The sequence below is a fragment of the Toxotes jaculatrix genome, chromosome 16 (assembly GCF_017976425.1).
Source record: "Toxotes jaculatrix isolate fToxJac2 chromosome 16, fToxJac2.pri, whole genome shotgun sequence".
Lineage (NCBI taxonomy): Eukaryota > Metazoa > Chordata > Actinopteri > Toxotidae > Toxotes > Toxotes jaculatrix.
Window position 1 is genome coordinate 19,400,730 of NC_054409.1, and position 27,750 is coordinate 19,428,479.

A 27,750-nucleotide genomic window follows, 5' to 3' on the forward strand; every position below is an offset into this window, starting at 1 on the left:
CAATAGCAACATTTTGGGAAGTACGTGTATTCGCTAGGGTGAAATGATTAATATGTCCTTAAGGTAAATATAAGTTTAAAGCCAGGATACGGGTTAGCTTAGCCCAGCATAAACACTGCAAACAGGGGGAAACAGCTGGCCTGATTCTGACCAATGCCAATAAAATCCAACAACTTCCGGGAGTTTCCACTGGTGGCCCAGCAACCTCGCCATGACAACAAGAAATAGTCCAGTGTAGCTCCCATTAAAACCACAAATCTTTTTTTTTTTTTTCTAACATTGCTCTTATATGTATTAAACGAAGATTTAAGGTGTTAATTAGAGAGCTTTTGAAGTGCTAGTAGGTTGACTTTGTTAATTTCGGGTAGTGCCAGGCTAGCAATTGCTTCTTTCCGATTTTCATAGACGTTAAAGCTAAGCTACCAAACTGATACTACTAACGTTGTGAATTTGTCTTTTACTTTGAAGGCAGAAACGCTTGTATTCCGGTGTTGTACTGCCTCTCTCCGGTCGGCTTCATGGCACTCGGCGGTACAAACGCTCACGCCCGCTCCTGCGCTCAGCAAGTGTCGGCTGTAGACCAGCGGAGGGCTGGAGGGCGAGACCGGGGACCGCGGCACCGGGACAAAACAAAACCTCCACTTAGGATGGACTGAACTGACGACCGCTGGAAGAAGAGGTAGGTTGGCCGGGTGAGAGGGCATATTCACACTGTACACTACAGCTGTAGCCTGCCAATGCAACCACAATCTAAAATAATAAGAGTAATACCTAAATTGTGTGCCTGTTCACCCTGTTCAATGGGAACTTTTAGTTTAGTGCTGTATTTATGGGAGTCACAAAAAAAACTATAAGTCATAATTAAATCAAGTTACATTCTTCCTGTAACACACTTTTTAGACAGACGCCGACAATGAAAGCAAACACTGACAAAACATGTGAGTGTAATTTGATTTTCTCTCTTGTTTTATAAGTGCTGGCTTGTTTTCACTGAGACGTTTAATTCATACATTGACTGAACACACACTTTTCTGCTGTATGTAGTAAAAACGAAACAATACTTACAGCAAATATTGGTAAAGACCAGCCAGGTTGTCAAAATGGGAGTCGTGCTTTAGGTCACCTGAAAGCAAAATCACATGGAGGAATTAAAAAAAAAACAATAATTTGTTGTGGGTAGACCCAGATAATAAAATTACATGCACTCAGTGAAAGTGCATGCTTCCTTAGCATAGTGTTCCTCTGCATCTCACTCACATGCATACACACAGCATTTTGAGCAAGCTGGAGATTTTATCAAGGAAATGGCTCTAATCCTGCTTAGTGCGTTCACTAACAGGCACCTAGCACCCTGAAATATTTGGTTTGCAAGCAGGCAGAGCTGTTTTTCTCATATTGGAAGAATGAAACTGGAGATTAAGTGGGATTTGTGGTTGTTTAGCAAGCAGAGAAGATAAAGACTTTGGAGAGTGCACACATACTGTAATCTCAGGGTAAATTACTGTATATGCCTTTGTCCAAGAGTGATTAACTGGAAAACTGGAAAATGAAATGATGATAAAATGAATCACTAAATGATTGAGATGTTCAATATGATTGTGTATGTGTCCAAAATGTGTGTTTAGTGCATGTCTATTAGTCTTGGATTACGTGCGTTCTCGTTTGCTGTGGCTGTACAGATCACATCTATTCTCATGTTTCACAGATCAGATAACAGAATCTTTTAGGACATTTACACTGTGACATTTTAATGGCGCTGATGTAATGTCCCTGCAGTGTATTGACAAATTACCTCTGATGATATTAGAGGTAATTTAGATGATGCTGCCTTATAAAAAGCTATAAAAATTAAATGGAGAGCTTATGGATGGCACTGAATGGTATATGGCCTCAAGGGCAGACTGTCAAGTTCACTTACGTAAAGCAGTAATTGTCATCAGACTTTGGAGCTGATTCAGTTACAGTTATTGCCGTAAACCTTACAAAGACCTGTTTTAAGTGCTAGAAGCCAGTTTCCCAAGCCTCTACCTTCGCATGTAGACAGTTGAGAAATGCAACCGCTGTGTGGTGGTTTACTGTCCACTGAAAATGGGAAGTAATGAGCTCTGGCTCTGACTGAACTTGGCTCCCACTCATTAACGTCTGATTTGCCAGACATTTCTGTAGGAGAAATTCGATGATGACCTTTGTTACACAAGTGGCAAGAACTGAAAAGGTGAGAATGTGCAGTTTTGATGGCGTGTTGCTGGTCAGTGGCTACGACTGTGAGATGAACAGATGCTATTTATGGACACAAGTGTTTGCTCTCTTGCCATCTCTAGCATCAGCCACTCATAATTGTTCGCTTGTAAAACCATTCTCAACAATTGTGAAGCATGTGACAAAGGGAGTGTCTTTGCTGTACAAACCAAGATTTATTATATTGCACCATAATTATGCAGAGATGAGCTGTGCCCTATCAGAATTGTATTGCGGTTTTTCATTGTGTTTTACTGAATGAGGGAGAGCCCACTAATTTTTGTTCCTCTCTGCACAGACTTATATAGCACACTGTAGATTTGGTTGTTGTTGTATTATCGATTTATGGAAGAGATCAATCTTTTCGTGTGGTTCGCAGATTGTTTTTGACTCCGTCAAGCTTTAAAATCAATGTTTGTGGTCCTCACTGCTCATTTTGGATTGAAATCAGAGCGACTTGTTTTTGATGGGTGACAGATGCTCTGTCTTTAAATGCTAACAAACCACATCTGCTGATACTGGATTTTTCAGGTCAGTAGCATTATATCAGCTGATAAAAACATGACAGAAACACAAACATTTTTGTGTTTACATTGAACATTTCACAGTTGAGGAATAAACTTCCTCTTCCTCCTCCCTGTGAACAAAGTCTGTAATTGTAATGTTTCTAAATTATCTCAGATGTATGTTTGGAATTTCTGGACTGCACTTCTTGTTACTTACGGCCGACATGTTTGCCAATATATCTGTGATGAGCCTAAAATGTGATGGGGCAGCCGTAGCCTGGAGTTTAGATTAGAAGCGAGCTTGGCACCGAAAGATCGGCAGATTGATTCCCTGGACTGGCAGGACCAGGCGTGGGGGGGGGTGGGTGGGTTAGAACAGCGCTTCCCCTCCCTCAACAAATGTCAGTCCAAAACTCACTGCTCTTGTAGCTCTGTTTTGGTTTCCACCAGATTCTGAGAATAAAACGATTTGGATTTTAGCTACTAACTCTCTGTCTATCTATCTATCTATCTTACATTCTCTGCATCTGCAGTAACCCATTTTCCCCATGGGGACCATTAAAGTTTCATATCATACGATCTAACCTAAGCGTGAGGAAATGGAACACTTTGGGGACCAACAGAGAGAGAGAGAGAGGAATGATGGAGGAGGAGGGTGGGTGGCGAATGTTAACACGGGACGCTTGTAATGAAGTAGAGGAGTGTAGTGGGTTTTTTTTTTTGGTTTTTTTTAAGGGCCTTCCAGATGGCACGTCGACAGGAAGGTTCCGGGGAAACCGGCCCCTAATGAATGGGAGGGAGAATCACCTGAGGGGACAAGAGACATCAAAGAAACCTTTCTCTGCTTCGCTCTCTTTTTTTCCCCTCCCACATGCTCACTTTATACTGACTCTCTGGTCTTCATTTTCTCCTCACACCATGTATCTAATCTAGCTGATTAATAGTTCCCCTCAAGAAATCTGTGAGCATGGTTGACACTCTCAATAGTCTCCTTTTTTCCACTCATTTTTAAAATTTATCTTAATTAATCTCTCCTCTCTTCTCTTTCTCCTCTCCTCCTCTTCCTCTCTAAAGGACATTCCTTGTTTTTACAGTGAGATAGCTGGAGGGCAGGTTCCGACAGAGCTGTCTGAGGAGAAGCCCTGACATTCACTGAGACCAACGTGAACATAAATGCATTAACATCCTTGACCTGTAACAAATACACAACCCACTAGAGGCTCTGGGGAGACAGGATACAGAGACATAGACAGACACCATGGACAGGAGTTTAAACCTGCACAGCTGTGTGGTTTATCAGCCACTTACTTAGAGAGAGTGGATGTGTACAGGAGGAGAGGGTTAGGGAGGACGGATGCTGTTTAAATGATTAATGCATCTATGCGCTCTCATGTAAACATGTATGGATGTGTGTACTTGAAGGATGTGTACTGGTTGAAAAACTACAAAGAGAAGGCAGAGAAGGCATTTTTTAAAGGACCGAACCAGTGATTTTACATGTTAGTTGTGTAATCACTCTTTGGTCAACATCAAGTCTGCATTTGTTTTTGTCAAAGTTACATTACTGCGGTGACGTAATGTGGTGCAATCTGTTCAAATCTGTCAACGCTTAAAGGGGAACTCCTTGAATTTCACGCATCAAGATCAGTTCACTCATCATTCCGACTGCTCCTCAGTCTGTGAATACAGTTGTATAATGTCTTCTGTGGCTCTGGAGGAGCTTTGTCAAGGATGAGAAAATACTCCCTGACAGTGTCATCAGAGGTTATCTCTGTTTGTTTTTAAGACTTTGCACTGAAAACAAAAAGCCTGTGTTGCAAGTCGGGGGTTTGGAGTTAGAAGTGTCTGGGCGTTTATCAGGTACGGATGGTTTAACAAAGAGTCTCTATAGACCTTTTTCAGAGTCGACATTTTGACATGTCACAGCAGAAAAAACACAGGTGTGTTTAACAACTTTAATGAAGGCTGCATTCCATGTGGGTGGCTGGGGGTGGACAGTTTCAGAGTCCTGGTTTTATAAATGCGGGCTCCCTGGAATAACTTACTTTTACACTTAATAAAATTTAGCTGTGGTTAATGTTAGTATTTACACGTGCTTTTCCTGTGGTGACAGGTCAAAATGTCTGCTTTGAAAAAGGTCTACTGCTTGCTCGCGGTGATACTCGGGACCAAAAGTCTGGATATTTTAAGTTGGATATATCTGTGACACAAGGAGTTAACAGGATTCTTGACGTGAATACCTACGGCAAACCTGTGATACGAAGGTCAGCATCAGATACCTTGCATCTGATTGCACCAATGCAAGACATGACAGATGTATCGTACGTGATCTGGCCATATCGTTCTTCAGTTATATTCACCGTAACAGTGTTTACATGCTTTCATTTGCTTTGCGATATGAGCGACAATGGAAAGTCCACTGTAATGATTTACTGAATACGAGACTATGGCAGGCAGCCTCATGTATTTCCATGGTTTCATTTGCTGTCACAGAGGGCAGTGATCACAGTGAGCAGAAGTTTTTCAGTGGAAATGACTTAGATGCGTGTTAATGAAAAGGATAAGATCAAAGGATAAGATCAAATTCTTCATTTTGTCTAGTATCTCCACAGCTGCCTTAGCCTCAGCACGTACCTGGGTCACACTGGTTACGTGCATAAAAGCTGTAGCTACTATATAATCTTAACACACAACTATAAATCCAGTTTAGGTTTCACTTGCACAGATTTGGACCAGTCTTGTTTTAATTTTTCTCTTTCAAGTCTCCCAACAAATGCAGTAATGAATCAGTGGAGTACTTGATGTTCACAGTGATGGATTACACAACTCAAGCGGGTTTCAGGAACTCTAGGAAGGAAATCTAAAACTCTCGAGCATGCACGTGATTGTCGTCAACAAAAATGCAAAGTGTAGAATTTGCAGTGTACGAGCTGATAAAATCCTTTGAAGCTGATGTACAGTATCTAATATCTCTGTGGCTTTTGGTCCGCTTTCTCTGTTTGGGGCAGATTCTCTCTCTCATGAGTCTGTTTCACTCACACTCAGACACACACTCACAGCCTCTCAATTAATGCAGCTGCAAATAGCTTCTGCCTGTGAAAAGACCATATACTGTATGCTGTTAGTGCATACATTATTCTCTAAGAGTGGGCTTGAACATATTAAATACCAGCAGAGAGCAAAGATAATCTCTTCAAATACGACAGCAGGACTGAGATGCTTGTTGTTTCTCAAAGGCCTCGAACATCTAAAGGACATCTAAAGGTTGACCCTTGTAGGCTGTAGTGCAGACGTAGCCTGTCACTCATGTGTGATTTCTGCTGCACTAGTGTGACTGAAATGGGGCATAGGACTGAGGAGAAATTCATTCTCTCTGTTTTCTGGCAGAAGCTGCCCCTCCTCACTCAGTGCTCAATATTACTAATGGAACAGATACAAACACACGCAAATTCCCACATAGATACACACAAATAAACAAACAGAAACACACAAATACCCTGTGGGCAGGAAGCTGCAGCAGGCGGGGAGGAAGTGATTTCAGAGGCTGAAACAGACGCTGCAGAGCTCTGCTTTGGAAACATCTCTGTCCACCAAATACTAAATCATCCTCTCTCTATTCTGTCTTTCTCTGTTCTTTATGGCAGCCTGATTATTTATTTCATGTGTGTCTCTCTGACCCTCTCCCACTCTCATCCGTGCATCTCTGTCTCTATTTCTAGCAGAGAGAATGAAATATGTGATAAACTGGAAAACATATCAGTTGTTACCTCAGGAAGTGGAGGAAATGTGTCCTGTGCCTGTTTTCACTGTAGGCAAATTAGCTTGACAGTGTTTCTTCTGCATGTAGATGTATTAGTTTTTTTTTATGCAGTTCCATGAGATAGAGATTCTGTCAATGCAGCATGAACAGTTAAAACTCAGACAAACAGCAGGAAACAGATATCAGATGCCAGTGCAGGCTCAGAGTTAGAGTTAGAGGGAAGTCACAGCCCTACACAGATAAAACAGGAACTGTTAAATCTCATGTTTTGTTTTTGCTACAATTGTGAATCTACTCGAAAATATGATTATTTTATAAATTATAATGTATAAGTAGTATTGGATGAAGTCGGGGCAAGGTGTTGTGGGAAGGTGCCAAACAAAAAGTCTTACAGTGACATGGTGTAATTTCATCTCAACAAAAAGTTTCAGTTTCAGTTTAAATTTTTACTTCTTTTACTTAAAAAAAACGCAAACAAAACAGTGGCCAAGGATCCTATGCAATAAAGCTTGCAAACATATTTTTAATCAAAACGCATAGTATTTTCTTTGTGTGAAAAAATGTACATAAATATCACATCTCTTCAATAAATACTAAAGATAAGCATTATATGGGCACAACTATGGTAACACAAAGCAGGAAATTAGAGATGCCTGTTCAGACATCCCACCATCAATAAAATCAAACATGATTATTTAGCTGCCAGTGTTCCTGCGTTGCAGCCATGCCTATCCCCATGGGGAGTCAAATAACCAGGGCTGAATCAACTCATTCATTCCCGGTGAGACTCAGTGGTTTGACTGTGAGTCTCTGCTCATAAATCTCAGTCACACCAGCTTCCTCTCCAGTGATGAATCTTTCTCTCATAACTTTACAGCAGGGACTGACTGCTTTGCCAACAAGGATCTCTACTGCTATTGTGTTTGTGATATATTTGGCAGCTGTTTCTATGAGTAGCGTGTCTCAGCAAAGTCACAGGGGAAGAAATGCACTGCTGCCAAATACATATATGCATGATTACTGGTTCAGTATCATGTATAACATCAGTAACATCCATAACAGTGACAAGCAATCAATTGTTTAAAGTTTAGTTGTTTTTTTTTGCTGAATCTGGCTGATTCTCTGGGTACTCGTGACGGGTATTTCTCATGATCTTCTGGCATCTGATAAATGATTAATCAGATCAATCAGAGAGATGCCTCAACATAAAACAATGAAAGATATGTTGAAGTCTATCATTAGCTGCTTGTCATTTAAGACTTCATGGCAGAGTAACACTTTGAGTGATTTTTATGTCATGACAATGAAAATGCCGCTCTGCTGCTTCTGCATCTGAACACATCAGAGGCTTACTGTAGTTAGAAATGTAAAGTAGTGTATTTGCTGCTCGATAAAAAAGCCAAATTGACCTTCACAATGTCAAAGCTAAGTGCATGTTCTCATTTGTGTGATGGCTTGTGGTCACTTTCAGTGGTGTAAGTGTCGCTGTGCGTTACAGGAAATCATGAAACTGGGAGAAGTGATGTAATTACTGAGAGGAGTTTCCCAGCTCGTGATCACATGGGAATAAAATTAATGGCAGCTGCTTGTGAGCCAACCAAAGAAAGTGATTAAACTTCTACCACGCTGTTAATGTCAATGTCATGCCATGGTTTTCTGAGAACTGATAGCTCCATATAATGACATCATGAGAATTTTCCTGTAATTGAAAGGATGATACTCCATCACAGCAGCCAGATTTTGCACTCACTCACTCACTCACCCACTTTCTCCCACAAGCAACCTCTCCTCAAACATTTTTCTGAGTCGGCAGTGGAGGTCCTGCCGGAGAGACGCCCCGTCTCTCCTGATTCAGCCGTCTGTTGGAGCACAGTCCAGTATTCACTCCTGCCGTATACTAATCCTTTCATTAGGCTTGGCTTCTGGCAGCCCGGTTAAAAGAGCTGACTGTGTGGGGAGTCAAGAGAGACCAAGACTGATACACAGAGATACATTTACAGATACCTACTGTAACTCAAACACCGAAACAGCTTCCCAGAAAAAAAACATAAATATATGCTCACTCACATTCCCACACTGAAATACACGTCAGTGTCACTCACTTTTTTCTATGCTGGTGTTGGATATAAGACAACATCTGCCGTCTGTCGTCTTATATTTTTGGCTATATTTGTTTATGATCACATTGTCATCTACTATTTGGCATCATGAACCATGAGCATTTCAAACTAATAAGGATTTTTGTACTCTATCCTGTATTGGTCAGTTATCCCTTTAAAGGAATCATGAGTCAAACCATGAACTTTGCAGTTATGTGACAAATCATTAGGCCACCGCCCTAGACAGCACATTTTTAATGCCTATTCTGAACTCAGTCCATCCATTATCAACAACCGCATATTCTTTGCAGGGTCACCTATCCCAGCTGGGGTATACCCAGACACTTTGCCAGTCTATCACAGACAGCCATAGATCATGACACCTACGGGATTTAGAGTCATCAAATTAATCTACACTACAGGAAAGTGAAGCACCCAGAGCTTTGTACCTCTGGGTCTGAAACAAACTTTGAGAGAAACTTTATTTGAGAATGCTACCTTTGTGTCACCACATCAACAAATGCTTCATGATGAAGGTAATGGTTTTAAATAGGCAAGGATGTCATTGCTGGTCTCTCAAAAAAGAGATGATGTATCTCAGGAGGCACTGTGGTTAAATAAAAGTTATATAAATAAAGAGCGGTCTGGCAGTATGACATTCGCAAATTCTGTGTATACTGCAGGTATACATGTCCTAGTTTCTTTGCTTTGTATCTACTGAACACACTCTCATAATAACACACAAACACTACACTTTTAAACACACGCCCCTGCACACTGCCGCTTATTCACACACACATCAGTGACAACATTGTTTTCCAGGAGCTGTAGTCCTGGAGGAATGCTTGGTTTGGCGTAGGCAGTTAAACCCTTTGCCATTAACTAAACTAACATGTCAGAGCAGTCTGGTGTGTTTATGATTTGTTACGCTCTCAAGTGACACAACGAACGGTAATGAGATGCAGTTGGTGGAGGTCAAGATATTAAGAATGATTATCTCTCTAACGACAAACCTCTCTGTCTCTCTCCTTTCTGTTTTTGCTGTCAGGAAAACAATATGAAGGAACCCCTGCTGAGGATTTGATTTTTCCTGGAACATTTTTTTCTCAGTGCATCAGCCTGCTTCACACGTCTGAATATTCTGTCATTTCAACAGAGGCAGACAGGCAGAGGACATCATGGACCGACTGAGCGAGTCAGAGTCTGTGAACAGATGAATCACATATGAGTGATAGATGATGTAACAACATTTGGGACGCTCTTCTCGCGGACCACGGAGCTAATTTCACCAACAGAAAGGGGAAAAGTGCTTTTTAAAAGCTTGTGACCTTCACACATTTATTTTGCCAATGACAAAACAAGTTACAATCTCAGCCAGTGGAGCGGCAATGACCTAATTCAGATTAAATGACCTCACACTGATAAGCAGACCGCCTCCTCACTGGGTGATGGAACATAATCACAAAAGGACTCTTATCATAGAGGCTGGAGTGTGTGAGGTTACATGATATTTCTCTCTCTCTCTCTGTGTGGATGGCTGTTTAAACTCAGAGCAGTGAGTTTTGATGCTACATGCAGTAATGTTGCGGCGTGGACTACTAGCCCGGGTCTCGCGTGTCGGGGGTGTGCTGGTGCTCCTCTGCTGCTCCCTGTCACTGCTCTATGTGATGACCTGCAGCCCTCCACACTCTGATGACCCTCCACTGAGTCATGCATTACCCCGTGCTGGACCCAATCACCCCAGCCTGGGGGGCACAGGGCCGGGGATTGGAGCAGGTGCTGGTGGGACAGGAGGAGCCGGAGCTGGGCCTGCCCAAAGCGGTGGATCGCCAGGTGTCCAGTCGTACCAGGTGCTCCTTCAAGAGCGTGAGGAGCAGCACCGCCTTCACATCTCCTCCTTGAAGAAGGAGATTGCTCACCTGAAGGAGGCTTTGCAGGAGCGCAGCCAGCAGCTGAAAGGAGTGCAGGAGAGTCTGAAGAGAGCCACCGGGGGTCCAGCAGTAGGACAGGAGGCTGGGGCCGGGTCCCAGGGAGGTGGTCAGCAGGCTGATCTCCAGGATTTCCTGAGGAGCCAGCTGTCGAAGGCCGAGGTGACGGCCGGCATCAGGCTGCCCAGTGAGTATGCAGTGGTTCCATTTGAGAGTTTCACCCTGCAGAAGGTGTACCAGCTGGAGATGGGGCTGACGCGTCACCCTGAGGAGAAGCCAGTGAGGAAGGACAAGAGAGAGGAGCTGGGGGAGGTGCTGGAGATCGCCCTGCACAGCCTCAACACACCTTTATCCAAGCAGGACAGCAGGGGTGCAGCAGAGAAGACTCAAGTTAGCAAAGTTTATGCACCGTCTGACTTCATAGAAGGTGAGAGCACATCAAATCCTGTCATCTACAAATTAGGTTTATATACACGGTAAATCCACTTTGAAGGAAACATAATGTGGTTTGGATTATATTTTCTGTTAACACAATAAGGAAATGTTAATTACTGTATCCAGTACTTTGTTAAGATGAGGGAAAGATTATGGTCTTTGTGCACTACAGAAAAATCCCATTAACCTGAATCTCATCTATGAAAAGTTTACTTAAACCACGACCTCTCCCTAAGGCTTTTGTTGCCTAAATCCAAACATACATGGGACTCAGAACCATGCGCTCCATTCTCCAAGTCTTGTGCTTTGTACACCCACCATCCCACCCTTGAAATGTGAAATGTAACCGGGAGAACAAATGTACTCTATTTCTACTATTGACAAGATTTTTTCTGTTTTTGTTTTGTTAGTACATGAATTCCTGGAAGGTCAGAGACATGTTAGTATTTTAAAAGTACAGCCAGGATATCCTCCTAGATTGTTCTGCCCAGCTCTGATCAGACCCCCAGGAAATGAACACAGCTGCTCCTCATTCACAGTGGAGCATCTCTTCAAACGTGGTATTTTAGTGTGTGCGTGTATCTGGTTTGTGTGATCTGCTCTTTGAAGGTCACCATCTTCAGCGTGTGAGTGGGTGGAGGTTTAAAAGTGAGTAATAGAGGCACCTGGCTCGGAGGAAATGAGCCATAGGTCACTATGAGGAGTCTCTTACATGTGCATGAGCCTGTGTGTGGTCTCGTGCAATCTAAGTGTGTGTTTATGTGAAGGTGATCTTAATAGATGTGCATACATTTGTCTTTATCTGTGTATATTCACATAAACAGCCTCTGCAAATCCTGAACAAAAGAGTAGGAGAGTGGAGCGCAGCTTGCATTTAATGAAATAGCAACTCCGTCCTGCTCATATTTTGCACTTAATGCTCCTTAATGGATTTAACTATTGATTTTAAGCAAATCCTGAAAAGGCAGTTTTTTTTATCCAAATAGCCAGACAAGAGAAAGGCAGTCTAGATGGCCAGACAAAAGCATCTTCAGGGAGCTGTCAGGGCTGCATTCACAAGCTAGTGAGCTGAAACTGCACACAAACGCTCGAGGTATGCAAAATGAACTCACCAGTCACGGAGGTCTGTCCTTAGAAAGGGACAGAGAGGTACAGTTAGACAGAAAGACAGAGACAGGAAGTGAAGGCATTTAGTCTAAATTGTCCAACATATTTACTAAATGAAAGCTTATCGTGTCCCTCTGGGAACTGAGGACTCCCATCACAGGAAGCTGGCCAACTTAACAGGAAAGCCTTAATTTAAGCTGCTATCAGACTGTAAATCTTTGCCCACAGACATCTTTCTGTTCTCTCGCTTTTTCTCTGTCGTTTTTTTTTTACCCTCTTCTATCTGTGTGTCTGTCTTCCAAGTTCTTTGAAGACCATGCCTCCTTCCAGTGATGTGTTTTGTTCCTCTCTCTTTTCCATCCTGTCTACTTCTTTTCCCTCTGGTCTCGCTACTTAGTTTCTATGTCATTTTTCTTTTCTCTCTACCCCCACCGACCTAAGTAGGTCAATTTTAAAGTAATAATCTTACTAATAGCAGCTTAATTGAAAAACAACTTTCTCTCTTGAGGAACAAGCTGATGCAAGGCCTGCAACAAGAAAATTGGTCTGGATAACCATAATAGCCTTTCAGTGTGTGCATGTTATATGTGTATGCACACTTATGGCTCTTTGCCTAGGAGCTGCAGAGTGCATGGACAATATCTCATGTGGCCTCATATGCCCTCTTCCTTTTTGTTTTTCTTTTCCCTCATATACACACAGTATCAGGCTGTCACAGAGCACTGATGACACACACAAAGAGATAAATGATGAAGCTGAGGCTAAAAATGCTATTCCCTTGAAAGGGAAAACAATTTTAGCATCAGCTCATAATTTCCTATTTTATGTGTAATTTTTAAAATTAGATATTAACTAACTGGGAAAAACATGATCTTTGACTCTTAGAAATTCAGAAATCTCAAGGGATTTAAACAAAAGCCTGGACCTGGAGAAAACTAGGAAAACAGAATCATCGTGACAAAAAAACCCCAAAGAGGAACAACAAAGAAACTAAAATCTGACATTAAAACTCCGAAAGAAGAAGAAAACATATAGGATTATGCACTGTATTTTTACATTTATTTGGTCTTGAGTTCATGTCTCTGTGTTTCACCCATTAGGTATCACTCGTACAGAGAAGGACAAAGGGACGCTGTACGAGCTGACCTTCAGAGGAGAGTCAAGCAATGAATTCAGGCGCCTGGTCCTCTTCCGTCCCTTTGGACCATTGATGAAGGTGAAAAACGAGAGAGTGGACACAGCCAACGTCCCGATCAACATCATCGTCCCACTGTCCAAGCGCACAGACAAGTTCAAACAGTTCATGCTGAACTTCAGGTGAGACTCTGTGAAATCAAATTCTTAAATTCTTGATTTTATTTACTTACGTGTTTCCAGCTGTTAATTGCAAAGCAACAGACAATGTGACAGAAACAGAAGCACCACAATAAATTATTCAAGGCGATTCTCTGTACCACACATAACTAATGCAGGAAAATGTGATACTCTGTTATTCAAATCCAGTTTTGATTCCAATTTTACATTTTAATTGGGGATCAGGCAGACAAGGACCAGAAGTGGGGGAGTTAGAGGAAAGAAAATTAACATGAGAGAGGCTATTTTTCTTTTTCGAAGGAATGTGTAATTAACATTTTGAAACTGCACATGTAGTGCTATCAGTTAATTTATTTTGGTGCTGGTAGGCATAATCATAATGTAAACAATCTAAGAGAAATTTAAATGAATCAGACAGGAATATGAGCAAAGATAGCCTTACTGCTCCTAGCTCAGTTTTTATCCGTTACTGCATGACCACAGGAAATTCACTTCATATACATTTTTGATGCATCGCAAACAGATCCAGGCTACAGCGTCTATGTGATGAAATCATGCAAAATTTTTGATAATGAAAAAGTAAGAAGGGCTGATTTTCTCTTAATGGATTCGCCCAAGATGAATTTAAAATTCATAGCTAATGTCATTTAAAAAATAAAATCACATTCATATTTTGACGAGCAGTCAAAACTCATCAGCCATCAGCAAAATGTGCTTGTTTCAGCTCCACAGTCCGTCACCATCAGTTGAGGAAACATCCTCCTTAATGGCTGTGATTTATTGTGCTGCCGCTGCTGCTTATCACAGCTCTTTTTACATGGTAAATCCTGCTTAGTGGCAGTGTTGAACCCCATTAAAATGCCCCCCTAGGCAGACCAGCAGAAGTTGATATAAAGCATGGCAAGAAGTGTACTTACTTGAAAGATTCAGCGAGTCGCTGAGCAAACACTTTACCCTCATCCATATTAAAGGTGTACTGGGGAAAGTGTGTGTGTGTGTGTTTAGGGGGTGATAATAGTGAGTAACTGCATATTTATCAAATGTTCTTTATTCACATTTAGACTCAAAAATAACAGCATTTCTGATTCACTGTGATATGTTTCCCTAGTTCAGCGTAAAGAGATAAAATGTGAATTCACACAAGCTGCAAACATTTGCTCTCAGGCTCTGTTGGAGTATCAAAAGAAAACCTTGTTCTTACTATATGATAAAGAGTTTAACATTTTTAAAACATTTATCCCAGTGAGAAAAAGAAGAATGCCTCATCAGATCCCCTCAAAAAATCAGTTTACTGCTAATAATGCTGGCTTTTACAGAGAACCTTCTATAATGACAGGAAAAATGTATTATTCATCACTACTCAGTATCCTCTGCACATATTTAGTCATTTTTAAGCATCTTGTCTTCATCTAGTTGAGTTTTATGAGACATTTCCTCCCTGTGCTTCTGGGGAAAATTCTGACAAATGTGTGTGTATGTTGTGGGAGAGGAGGTGAATTATCTTCAGCATGTGTGTGATATATTTGACATGTCTCCATCAAAGTGCCTGCAGGCATCTCCCACCTGGTCTCTCTTTTACTCGCACACAGTCTCTCCCTCTGTGTGCTTTAACATGTTGTCAGAATGGGGATAGTCAGGATTGTATGTTTTTCTTTTTCATCAATTAATTAATCCTTTAGTCTTTAAATGTCAGGAAATAGTGAAAGAGGCACATCACAATCTCCATGATCCAGAGGGCTTATATTTTTGATTCTGTCTTCCAACTAACAACCCAAAACCCGAAGAAATCAAATTTATGATTGTATGAAACAGAGATGAGCGGCACATTCTTTCACTGAAGAAGCTGAAACCAGCAAATGCTTGAAATTTTTTCCTCGATGAATGATTGAAACAATTAATTAGTCAGTTATGTGAGTTTTTGTTGGACTGCTTGTTTAAGCACTTGAATAAATAAAACCTCTAAACCAAGACCTTCTTTTTAAAACCCCTCAATTCATCACAGTGCTCTTCCTTCCCATCATCCCCCTGCTCAGTTTAATGTCCCTTCCTCTGTGTGTTTGTGTATATGTACAGGGAAGTCTGTGTGCGTCAGGACGGCCGGGTCCATCTGACAGTGGTGTATTTTGGGAAAGAACAGATGAATGAAGTCCGCAGCACTCTGGAGAATACATCCAGGTGGGTTGGAACCCCAGCCAAGATCAGATCTTTGAATTAGAGGCCAAACACAGAATATGGAATGCAATTTATGTAATGAAACGAACACTGCCGCAGTCACGCACCCGCTCTCAGAAGCAAGTGCTGTAAAAACATTTTCTCAATTTCCACACATGCACCAGAAACACCTCTTCCTCATGTGTGGTAATCTGTCCCCCTCTCTCTCACGACACAGACAAAACACACACACACACACACACACCTCCTGGGTCGGCGTCCTGCCACAGCCAGTCATCTGTCTGATGAATAATGGAGCAGTGTGCCACCCATGCTGAGGAGTTGAGAGCTACCAGCCAACACAGATAAATTACAACAGGCCTGTGATCGTCCATGACTCACGCTACCCTCTAATAGGGACCTCGACACCCACACCTCTGGAGACGATCGCTGTGTGGCTGATCCACTGTGGATTGAGCCATAGATTCCCTGAGGGGGTTGCTATGGTGATGCTTGTCGATTTCCCAGCCCCGAAGGTTTTTGTGTGGCCTTGAATCAGTCGGACTATCTCCAGTATCACACAGCGTCTCTTTGTCTCTCTGTGTCTCCTCCTGCTGCTGTCGCTGAGGGAAACGGTGGAGATTAAAAAAAAAGGCAGCATTAAATAGTCTTGAAGGAAAGAGTCACGTGAAGCATAAAGAAGGCAAAATCAGGACCTGTGAATGTAGAAAGAAGAACATAAGCATCCAACAAACCTGTAATATTATTGATTTTACTGCGGGAGACTTCTTAAAGGAGTGACCAACAAGGATTGCAAGAGAAACATGCTGAATGGAAAGCAGTTGGAGCAAAAGTAAATGAGGGTACAGTCAGGGTGTTGAATAAAGCAGTCCTATAATTTTTCTCCTTGAGCTGCAGCTCTGCCTTGAACTCTCCTACGCCTTTTGTATTCTTCTCACAGTCTAACAATGCATTCATCAGTTATGTCGCAGCTTATCTGGGTCTGAATCAGTTCCTGTAATCAACTCTGTACTCCTCTTTTCCTTTATCTGGCTTTCAGACTGTGGTTAAAATGAATGGGAGTCATAATTGGAAGATAACTACCTGTGGTTCCATTTTCTGGGATCCAAGGCAGACGCACACATACAGCACACATACAGTATACACACAGTATAAACACAGATAAAACCGCAAACTGCATATAGCCTCACAGTGGAAGGTTCATGCATGTGTGCATGTGCAATCAGGCTGAAAGTGAAAGAATAATTATCCTTAAACAGTCATCTCTTAATTGCTTAATTAATATATAAATAGAGCCCAAAGCAATGACAGTCAAAAATTTAATGGTACATGATAAATGTAATTATACATTAAAATATAACAGAACTACCTGTCATCATCACATTCCCTGCCTGTCTTCACTGTCTCTATCAAATACAGGTATAAAAGTAAAAATATTATTTACTTTAATTAATTCATCTCCATTTAATGTACCTGTATACATTTAATTTTATGGAGTAAATTTAATTGCATTAATTTGGCTCAGTTTAATTTAATTGAATGACATGCAAGAAATGGTATGTCCAGCCAGGAGGCCAACTGGGAATGTGCTGCTCAGGACCAATGTGATATGTGTCCTAAGCACTCAGTCACTCAGTCGCCAATTGAGTGAAATTTACACACATAAAGTAGATTAGATTTAATCAGTGAAATTAAACTGAGTTTAAATATAGTGAATCAAATTAGAAGAGTTAGAATAAATCAATGAAATTAAACTGAGTTAAATTTATGCAATTAAATTAGATTCAATTTACTCAAATTACTTTGAAATAACTTAATTAAATTAATTGAATTAATTTAATGAAATTCTATTTAATCTTTTGAATCAAATATGAAAAGGTCACGCTTCAGCTTGACGGGCGCTGTACTACTGGCTAAAAACCAAGAACAAGCCAATCCTCACATTTGATAAGTTGTATTGAATGTGAATGACTTGCAGAATTAATCAGTTATTGCAATTGTTTATTGACTGACTAATCTGTTCAGCTAACTGACTGATCGTCTTAGCAACAAATTCTTATTTTATTCAGTTTTTAACCTAAAATAATTCCAACTTTAACCTGCCACCATACACCCCCATTTTGTGCAAAACACTTTAGAGCCGTAGCCACAAATCTGGTCAAATTCGGTGTCAACAGCTGTTGCAGTGACATGGTGATCCTGCAGTGATGTGCACAGTGAGAATCAGGAGACTCAGAGCCTTCAAACAATGTTTGATTTGTCATGGTTGTGTGAAGACGGAAGAGTCTGGTACAGACCAAAACACACCTAAAGTAGCACTACCAAGGTCAAAGTGTTCCATGGGTGGGACGGTGTATTTCAAAAGGTTAAGCTTGAAAGACCAAAAAGCCGAAAGGAAGAGTTGCAGGCCAACAACAATTTCCTCACAAAGACACAGTTCACCTGCAAGTACACACACACACACACACACACACACTCAGACATCTTCACTCACAAACAAGTCAATATCTGTTCCCAGCAGTGATGGCATCATTAGTGGCTGATCTGATTCTACACTGCCCTTCCTACAAATTAAATTCACCTCCAGTAACTGGTTTAGTTTGTGTCTGCTCCCAAATCACCTCCAGCTATTTGTCCTTTTTTTTTTTGTGAAATCACATGCAGTCACACTCTCTGCTTTTTAGTAGCACACCGTCCCTGCTCAAATTCTAACGAAAAAGCATTTGCATGAGTTTCAACAGCCAGTATAAACTGCTTGAGGCAAATTTCCCATGAGTCCAACAACATCTAAATTGTCTCAGATCTCCACCAATCTTTCTAACCCTTATCAACTCATCTAGTCAGTTTATAGGGGTAAAAATGGCTTGGTTTTTGTTGAAGTTGGGTGTAAGTATCAACAGCCAAACCAGTTTTACTGTAACAAAATCCAAAACAAGTAGAATATAGGTGATAAAAGGCAACGGTCCAGCAAATCAGAGCCTCAGCATACAAATATTCTGGCACACACTAGGGAGATTGTTTAAAATAGATGGGATCAGCTGCCCAACTTTCAAGTGTATCGCTTACACATCTGTACTTCAAAGCCTGAGCTCAAACTGAAACCATGGGGGGGCATGTACGTTTCTGAACCTTGCGTAATTAAGAATAAAGATTCCAAACAATGTAAGATAAATAGGGGGAGATACAGATTGAAGAGAGGGAGATTGTGGGTAAAGCAGGGAGAAGAATGAGTGATCTGTTTTAAAGAGATACCCGTCGATAGGTATGAATAATTGCTGCTCTTCGGAAGCAGTGGGGAGACGATGGTTGAGGGGTGAAAACATCAAGAGAGGAAGTTAGAGGAGAGGCATAAAGATTAGATGGGAGAGAAAAGGAAAGTTGGCAAAAAAAAGATTTTCGGAGAATGGAAACTAGATTAAAGATAAAAGAAAAGGACCAGAAATGTGGACAGACAAAAAGAGGAAGGATGAGGTCATTCTGTTTGTCCTTCAACTACAACCTTCCTCTTATCTTTCTCTTGTACCAACTTGCAACAGCTGCTCCGACAAGCCTTTGATGCTATTGTGGCATTTCATTCAGGTCAAAGACGGGTTAACAACTCTCTGTAGAGTCTCTGACAGCTCTGAGGAGGCAAGAGGATAATGCTGAGCAGAAGGTGATTGAGACAGGATGAGTAGATGAAATGATAAACAAATCAGAGAGGAGACAGAACCCTGTTGAAATATTCATATCAAAGAGAGCATGTGTCTTCACAGATCACCATTCTGCAAATTACTCCGTGTTAATAACTTGTGTATCTGTCTTGCCTGAGGGCTCAGCTTTAGAGTGATCACAACAAGTCTAGCTTGCACTTACCTCTCCATTACATGCACAGACTGCTGATTCCCCAGCTCACTGTAAAGCACAAGGTTTTGTTTTTTTTTTTCTTTTCTTATGCACAATAGCTGGGAGAGGATACATGAGCCTCCCTGCTCTGTAAACAGCAGACAGGTGACAGACATTGGAACAGGAAAAACGGGAAAAATTAGTTGTTTAAAATTTTTTTGCAAGCATAAATAAATAAATAAATAAAAATGCCTTGGAAGAGGAAAGATACTGACCGGTGTTCCTGTGCCCGAGACCACAGACAGATGATGAGGAATGCTTCTTTGGTTGAAATGTATTTATGACGTAACAAAACTGCTCACAGCTCTGTGAGGATGCAATTAGGCACAGCGGTGCTTTGAGCTAAATGCCAACAACAGCATGAAACATGCTCACAGTGGCAGCGCTAACATGCTGATACTTAGCAGGAAATGTTGACTGTGTTCACCATTTTAGTTAAGTGTGCTATCATTTGCTAATGATTGTAAGGTTTTATCAGCTGTGTAATGTGTTTTTCCTGTAATGTTTGTAATGAATATGACATTTCACTGAATAATGAAAACACTGACCTGCTGTTGGCGCTAGAGCAAGCATCAGAGGATCATTGGTGTAATTAGGATTTATCCTCTGGGGAATTTGAACGTTTGTACAAAATTCCATGGTAATCTGTCAAATAGTTGTTGAGATATTTTAGTCTGGACCAAAGAGGTGGACAGGCTGCCCTCGCCATCCACAGAGCAATGCCGCCATCCACAGAGCAATGCCACCAGCCTGGCTAAAACGCAAGCACAGTTCTCTGGTATCTCAGACACGTGTTGAGACTGAAAAGAAGCCTGGGTTTGGCAACATATAGAGGCTTACAGTCGAGACCTTTCATGTCTGCAGTCAGACCTCTAGCTATAACCACACACAAGCAAATACATAAAAATGGTGTTACAGAGGCACAAATTCACAGAGAAAGATAAAGAAAATCTGGTCTTCCCTCCCTGTCCTGAGCAGAACTAACAGGATCAGGCCTGCTGCTGAGACACAACATGACAGCTCTTTACAGGCTTCTCACTCTGACATAATTGTATAATTCAGCCACTACTAGGTACCTGCCATCACATCTGCAGTAAACAAATTGACTATTTTAGGTCATAATAAGTGCACTGATGCACAGAAAAACAGCAGGATATAAAAGTAACTTCGAAAACAAGGATATTACAGGATTTAAGTGGACTTTTCCACTCGACACACAATAGTAGTGCCTGTCTGTCTGTGGGGATTATTTTTTTTAACAGTTAATACACTCAGGTCAACACACACAAACCAAGCACTTACCAGGATTACATATATATCAACCTTGTAATTGTCTCCTGAAACAGAGGCAATTACATTTTCCCTTAAAAAATATTAGATTGTTAGTCACGAGCATATCATTACCAAAAAGGATTAATGAAAATCAGTTTTATCACCTCTTTTGCTTAGATTGCAAGAAACAAGCAAAATAATTGCTTCCTCAGACAGAGACCCTTCTCTTGACAGTTTACAGTTTTCCCTTCATCTCTGACAAATGAGCTACTTGCCCCATTAAAGCTGAGACTGAATCAACATGTGAATGTAGCTGGTGTTGCATTAACATTGTTTGAGACAAACAGAGCTATTGTGCTCTGTCTCTGCCATCTGTGGACAGTTTAGTGCCAGTGGGTGGGTCCACCTCTCCTGGGGCTCTGTGTAGACTGTGAAACAGATCGACCCTGTTTGGATTCATAAACTGTTGACGGACGAGGAGACTGTCTGCTGACATATCGACTGCCTGACAGCACATAAACGCATGCAGACAGATGTATAAGGACATGAAAATTTCACACAGTACTTAAAGTCATCAGACATTTTTTGGGGATGTGAACACATTGTTTTTGTTGGAAGTGTTACTCAGATGGACAAATAAGATGCTGGTGGCTTCGTGTTTATGTTTCTCAGCAAGACAAAGGCTTAGTGCAGTAAAACAGTAATACACATGAATAAATATGTTACACAAGCAATATGTACACACTGTCCACAGACACAAACACACTGCAGTTAGATGAAAATGTAGGGAGCATGATTCAAGCTGCCTCAGGCAAAAACAAGCTGAACACATTTCCTCTGGTCATCCTGGTTTCCTTCAACAAAAGCTGTGTATGTCTGCTTGCTCCCTGTTTCCCATGTGTTATGTCACCCAGCACATGAATGAAGAAGGAGCTCTGATCCTGTTTGTTCTGCCTTGGACTCAGACATGTGAATCAGTTTTTCCTCAAACTCCTCTATGTGAAGTTGATGCAAGAGTGTGTGTGTGTGTGTGTGTGTCTGTGTATGTGCATGCATGAGTGAAGGATTAGTCACTAACAGTGTGAATAGTTATGGTTAAGGAAAAAGCCACAGCTGTGCACATCTGGATCCAGCTGTTTTCCTTTACTCTCACCACATCCTTGAAAAACTGAAGGCATGTGATGGAGGAAGCGTTGTTATCCCGTGCTGTTCATTTTCTGTTGCAGTTAAAGCTCGTCCATATCAGGACCAGGGTCAGGGGGTGAGCAACAGGAGCTGGCCCGTGAACATGTTGGGGGAGTGAAATGAAGTCAGACTGCAAAAGTTTGTGCTGATGTGAACTTTTGGAAGAAGATTTGTGAGGTCATTATGTTTTAATCTTTGGGTGGAAAATAATAAAGGCAGAAAACCAAGGATTACCAAGGCCGGATTAACCCTCCACAGAAGCCCGGGGCAAGATTTCACCATGGGCCCCTATTGACCTTCAGCTTCTTCCAACTCTGTTGCATTTATGTACCCACTGGGCACAGTGCAACTTCATTAATGTTTTGCCTAGAGCCATAGAAACCAACCATTCCTCTTGTTCTGAAAAACAATACATGTCCCATGTATTGCATTAGTTTGTGGTCATTAGATTAAACACAAATTTATTTCGGAATAACATGCATCACGTCAGTACAGCCTCAGGATTAAGGCTCCATACTGAAATACGGAAATGCAGAAGGTGCATAATGCACCCTTGCACACCTGAACTGCAAGATTACCTGCTGAACATTTTTATTGTTTGTGTTTTCATAAGGATCTTGGTTTCTGAGTCGTTGCAACCGACTCATCAATCAAACTCTTACTTTTGCTCTGTTACTGTTCATTTCCTGTTTTTCATTGATTTTATTTTAATCTCTCTCTCTCTCTTCCTCTCCCTCTCTTTCTGTCTTTCAATTAATTTAAGTTCAGTTAAGCTATTGCTGTGATGTTTTGTGCAGCAAAGTGCAGTAGATTCGATACAGAGTATTGGCATGTGATAAACTGTACAGAATGAGGAATGAAATAACTAGTTATGAGAATTATTGAGAATCAGAAAGAGAAACACGAACAATCTGTGTCCTGTAGTGTGTAAAAATAAATAGAGAAAATATCTTTCTAATTCTCCGTGAAATTACTTCTTGCCATAAGACACAGTTATATTTTCTGTTTCCAGCTCTGTCACATTAACAGTTTCACCGTGAAGAGTTTGAATGAGATCTTTGATTTTGAATGAATTCGTTAAAATTCTAATGTCACATTTTTGCTATTAGAAAATTGACTTCTGCTTCTGCTTCTTCTTCTTTTCTCTCTCTGTGTCTGCAGGGAAGTTAATTTTAAGAATTACACTCTGCTGCAGCTGGACGAGGAGTTTTCTCGGGGAAGAGGTCTAGACGTCGGGGCCCGAGCCTGGAAAGGAGGCAACGTGCTGCTTTTTTTCTGCGATGTAGACATCTACTTCACAGCTGACTTTCTCAACAGCTGCCGACTCAACACACAGCCTGGTGAGACATACGCTTCTGCGCACACACACACACACACACACACTCACATTGCTGATAAATCATATCCTAGTGGCCTGACAGCACTGTCTCTCTCTGCATCTCAGGTAAAAAGGTTTTCTACCCGGTGTTATTCAGCCAGTACAACCCCACTCTGATCTATGGAAGCCCTGAACACATCCCACCAGTGGAGCAACAGCTGGTAACACACTCCAATCAAATCTATCCTCTCTCTTTCTTTTTTCCAACACCTTACAAGCCACTTGTGGAAAATATCATACTCAATGTGATGCTATATATCTGGAAAATGGAGAAATATTTCCCCCTTCCAGCTGCTAGGTGTGCAAATCCACAGAAGGACCCTTGTTGAAGTACCTCCCATGTGGATCGAGCAGATATATTTCTGTTCATGAGCTCAGTAAGACTTGCTGTTCTTTTCTCTGTAGGTGATCAAGAAAGACACGGGGTTCTGGAGGGATTTCGGTTTCGGCATGACCTGCCAATACAGGTCCGACTTCATTAACATAGGTAAATATTAGAGAGCAAGAACATTTGCAACACAACATGCAGTGCAGTCGTACCCATCACAACATCTTAGTGGTTAAGGAATCCATAAACAGTTCCTCTTGGGGGTTGATTGCGTTGCATAATGCAGGGTAAAAATAGGCTTCCTGGGTGGCTACAAAAATATGTACTGCTATGGTAGCGGTGCCATGTCTTACTGGAAATTAAAGACATCAGAGCACAAGCGGTTCAGTATTACATTACATTCCTTAACTTGGATGGGATTTTATTATATTACTGTGCATGAAACAGCTCTGAGCAGCAGTAGCAGCATATATTAGCATATCTCATAGCCCTGTGTCCTCTCCATCTGTATATTAAGGTGAGGCATATTGGCTCTCCAGACAGATTTACATCAAATTAGTTTCCCTCCCAAGTGAAATCAATTACAGGCTACAGTGAAATACAGAGTGTTTTATTGTTTAGGACCCAAAGAAGCACACACAAGCGTGCAAATGAACTTGCTTAACTGTGCCAAAGTGTAACACAAGAAGCCAGAAGTCTGTTTTAAAAGAATAGTTCGACATTATGAGATAGATGCAAGTATGCATGTTTATGTACGAGCATATGGACATGCACATGTTTGTTTGAGATTGCTGTAGGATTTTTTTTTCTGTGTACCCAAGAAAGAGTAGCTGTTGGGCTGGTAACAACTAATGGGGATCCAAGTAAATGAACAAACAAACAAATAAATAAATAAACAAATAATTGATTCCACTATCATGCCTATACAGTAAATATGTAGCCATAGCCAGCAGTGGGTTAGCTTAGCTTAGCATAAAGACTGGAAATGGGCTACCTTAAGCTGTTCACCTCCTGTTAGCGACTTGGTGTCTTTTAACCATGATGGTGGTTATTCCTTAACCTTAAGTGGTTATTATTGTAACCATGATGACAAAGGTCCCCTAACCTTAATGAAGTTGCCACTTTAACCCAAACCATGATCTTCATCTAACCTAACCCTCGTAGAGTAGGATGAGAAAACACTTAAATGTGTCATTCCAGAGTGCATAGAAAATGGAACATTCATTTGGAGGACTTGTGTTGTGTTTAATCTGTACAAAAAAGAGAGAAGTTGTGGTTTTACAGGGGGTTACGTGCAGACTCTTTCTTGGCCAGGCACAGTGGCTTCCCGTAAAACCACAGTTTCTTGTTTTTTTTCTATGGATTAAACACACACGTGTTTTTTTTTTTTGTTTGTTTTTTGTCTGCAGAGCTGGGCTTGTTGTTTCCCTATGTTCTAGTTCTCATTCTAAACTAAACTGTGCAGTAAATCTTCTCATCTAACTTTCTACAAGACAGAAAATGATAGTGTGTCCCCAAATGTGAAACTAATCCTTTAAAAGCATAATTTAGCTGTGCAGTTTCATGCTCATCAGAAATTACGATGGAATATATATTTAGGCCATGAGTGCAAACAGATGAACAGTTCGTCTGTTGGGTTCAAATTCCCCTCTTCTCTGTGTTTGGCCCTCGAGCATTCATTAAAAAGGAAACACAAAGAATGATCAAAATCAAACTGCAGCGTGACACAAAGTGTGAGCAAAAGCCCACATGAGTGGTTCAGACATGTGAAGATGCAGATTTAAACATGCCTGGTCAAGAGCTGTTTTGCTGCACTCGCCATCAATCTAGAATTTCCTCGCTGCCCCCTCATGAAACAACAAACCAGGCAGTGTGGAGAGGGAACTGATTATGATCACATTCTGTACACTCTAATCAGGATTCATAATCAGCATTCCTTTAAGAGGTAGTGAACACTGCACTGAAAACAAGCATTGCTTAGAAAACTCTTTGCATATAAAGAGGTTTGAAATCTCCACTTTACATATCTGCATGTCCATTGATGCTATAATGAAAGGTTTTGCATTATGTTTGTGTTCTGTCCTCTTAGGAGGTTTTGACATCGACATCAAAGGCTGGGGTGGTGAAGATGTCCACCTCTACAGGAAGTACCTTCATAGCAACCTCTTAGTGGTGCGAGCTCCGTCCCGAGGCTTGTTTCACCTGTGGCATGAGAAGCACTGTGCCGACGAGCTCCCTCCGGACCAGTATCGCATGTGCATGCAGTCAAAGGCCATGAACGAGGCCTCGCATGGTCAGTTGGGCATGCTGTTCTTCAGGCATGAGATCGAAGCTCACCTCCGCAAACAGAAACAGCAGCAAAACTCAAATCCCAAGAAGTCATGAAGACTCAAAGCTGCTGGAATTATAATCAGTGGAATTCAACTGATCTGGACTATGTGCGATTTAAAAGAACAGTTCAACATTTGGGAAAATACACTTATTTGGTTTCTTGCTGAGAGTTAGACCAGACAACAGATACCACTCTCGTCTCTCTACGGGAGATATGGAGATAGCAGGTGATTAGCATAGCTTAGCATAAAGACTGGAAACAGGGGGAAGCAGCTAGCCTGGCTCTGTCCAACAATAAAAAAACTGCAGAAAGTTTACAGCTCACTAATTAACATATTATTTCTTCTCTCTTTCTTCCTGGCTGTAACTTCATATTTTACATACAGATGTGGGAGAATTAGCGACCTGCTTATTTAACTCTCAGAAAGAAACCTATTAAGCATATTTCCCAAAATATCCAACTGTTCCCTTAATCAAAAATGTGAAGACTTTTTTTTTTTTTTTACCAACTTTTCAAGGATTCAGAGCATGTCGTTGCTCTATTGTAGCTGTAGAAACATAAAGTTTCAGATAAATAATACTGATTGAACTGCTGGACGCATTTATCTGAGCAACTGTAGTGGACTTTCATTTCGTCTGATACGTTCATCTGTAATTTAATGTCCATATGTGTATTCCTCTGTAACTGCAGCAAGGCCTTACAGACACAAAATGTGGGGCCTAATCTTGAGCTGTAACATCTTTCTGAACCATGTGCCTTGTGTGGATAAAACCTTAACACTGTTTCTTCATGATGGCCAGTGAAAGATTTAACCTACAGGTTTTCATATGTAGGGAAACAGAGCTATCTGGTGGACTGAAAGTGAATAACACGTAGGTGAAAAACAAAACAATGAAGGACTTGTCCAAAACCTGCCATGGCCTTGTAAAACTTTTTTTTTTTTAAATAATTTATTGATCAGTAATCTTTATTTTGTTATTTATTTTTGGTATTATTTTGTAATCTCTCTATCTAAATTTCGAATGCAGTGTTGTGTGTGTAGGCCATTCACCTCTTTAATGAAGCAAGAAAACACCATAAATTGCATTATCAGGTATTTGCGAGTAAAAATTTGACTTTTACAAGACTTAGATATGTATGCCCACAATATGACTAAACATATGATTATTTTTTTAAATGTTGAATTTAAAAGATAAAACATAATGTAGACTAATTGGTGTTTTTCTGCCACATAACTAATTTGGGGCCACATGGTGGATAGCTAAAGGACTGGCAGTAAAACTGTTTGCTGTCATGACACTGACGATGACTGAACAAGTCAGAATAAGCCTTTTGATCTTTGTATTTTTGTTTTTTTCAATCAAACATGACTCTTGTGTCATGAATAAAGTCCAGAGTGCAATAAAGACACATTATATGTGTTACGGAGCAGTCACAAGAACTGGAGAAACATATTAAAACCATATTTTATCATGGTTAATTTATGTATCATCCATGAATCTTTCTCCTGCACTTCTTCAGTCCTTAGAGGCAACACAATCTGTATTTTTGGTGGTTGACCAAAGATGTGAAAAGAGGCACTTTTTGAATTTTATTTTTTATTTCCTTGAAACATTTCTTGTAATAATACATCAAACTGTCTTTATAATTCAAGTTATCTTTTCACTTCATGTAAATAAGTTAATTAAAACATATTTGTGCATTGTAAAATATTTAGTACAGTGGGTTTTCTTATGTAAATTATGAAGTCTTCACCTTGATATCCCCTAATCCTTCCATGCTTACGATGCAGCAGGTTCCTACATTACCCA

General features: G+C 40.8%; 1 protein-coding gene across 1 annotated transcript; it reads left to right on the forward strand.

The window, feature by feature from the left end:
- The first annotated feature begins 544 nt into the window (after nt 1–544).
- On the forward strand, nt 545–27,643 carry csgalnact1a (chondroitin sulfate N-acetylgalactosaminyltransferase 1a). Its single transcript, XM_041058794.1, has 8 exons — nt 545–679; nt 9,652–10,958; nt 13,174–13,390; nt 15,461–15,562; nt 23,063–23,241; nt 23,346–23,440; nt 23,685–23,766; nt 25,697–27,643. The coding sequence occupies exons 2-8, from the start codon at nt 10,169–10,171 to the stop codon at nt 25,990–25,992; spliced, it is 1,761 nt and encodes a 586-aa protein (XP_040914728.1). The 5' UTR covers nt 545–679; nt 9,652–10,168; the 3' UTR covers nt 25,993–27,643.
- The last annotated feature ends 107 nt before the right edge of the window (nt 27,644–27,750 follow it).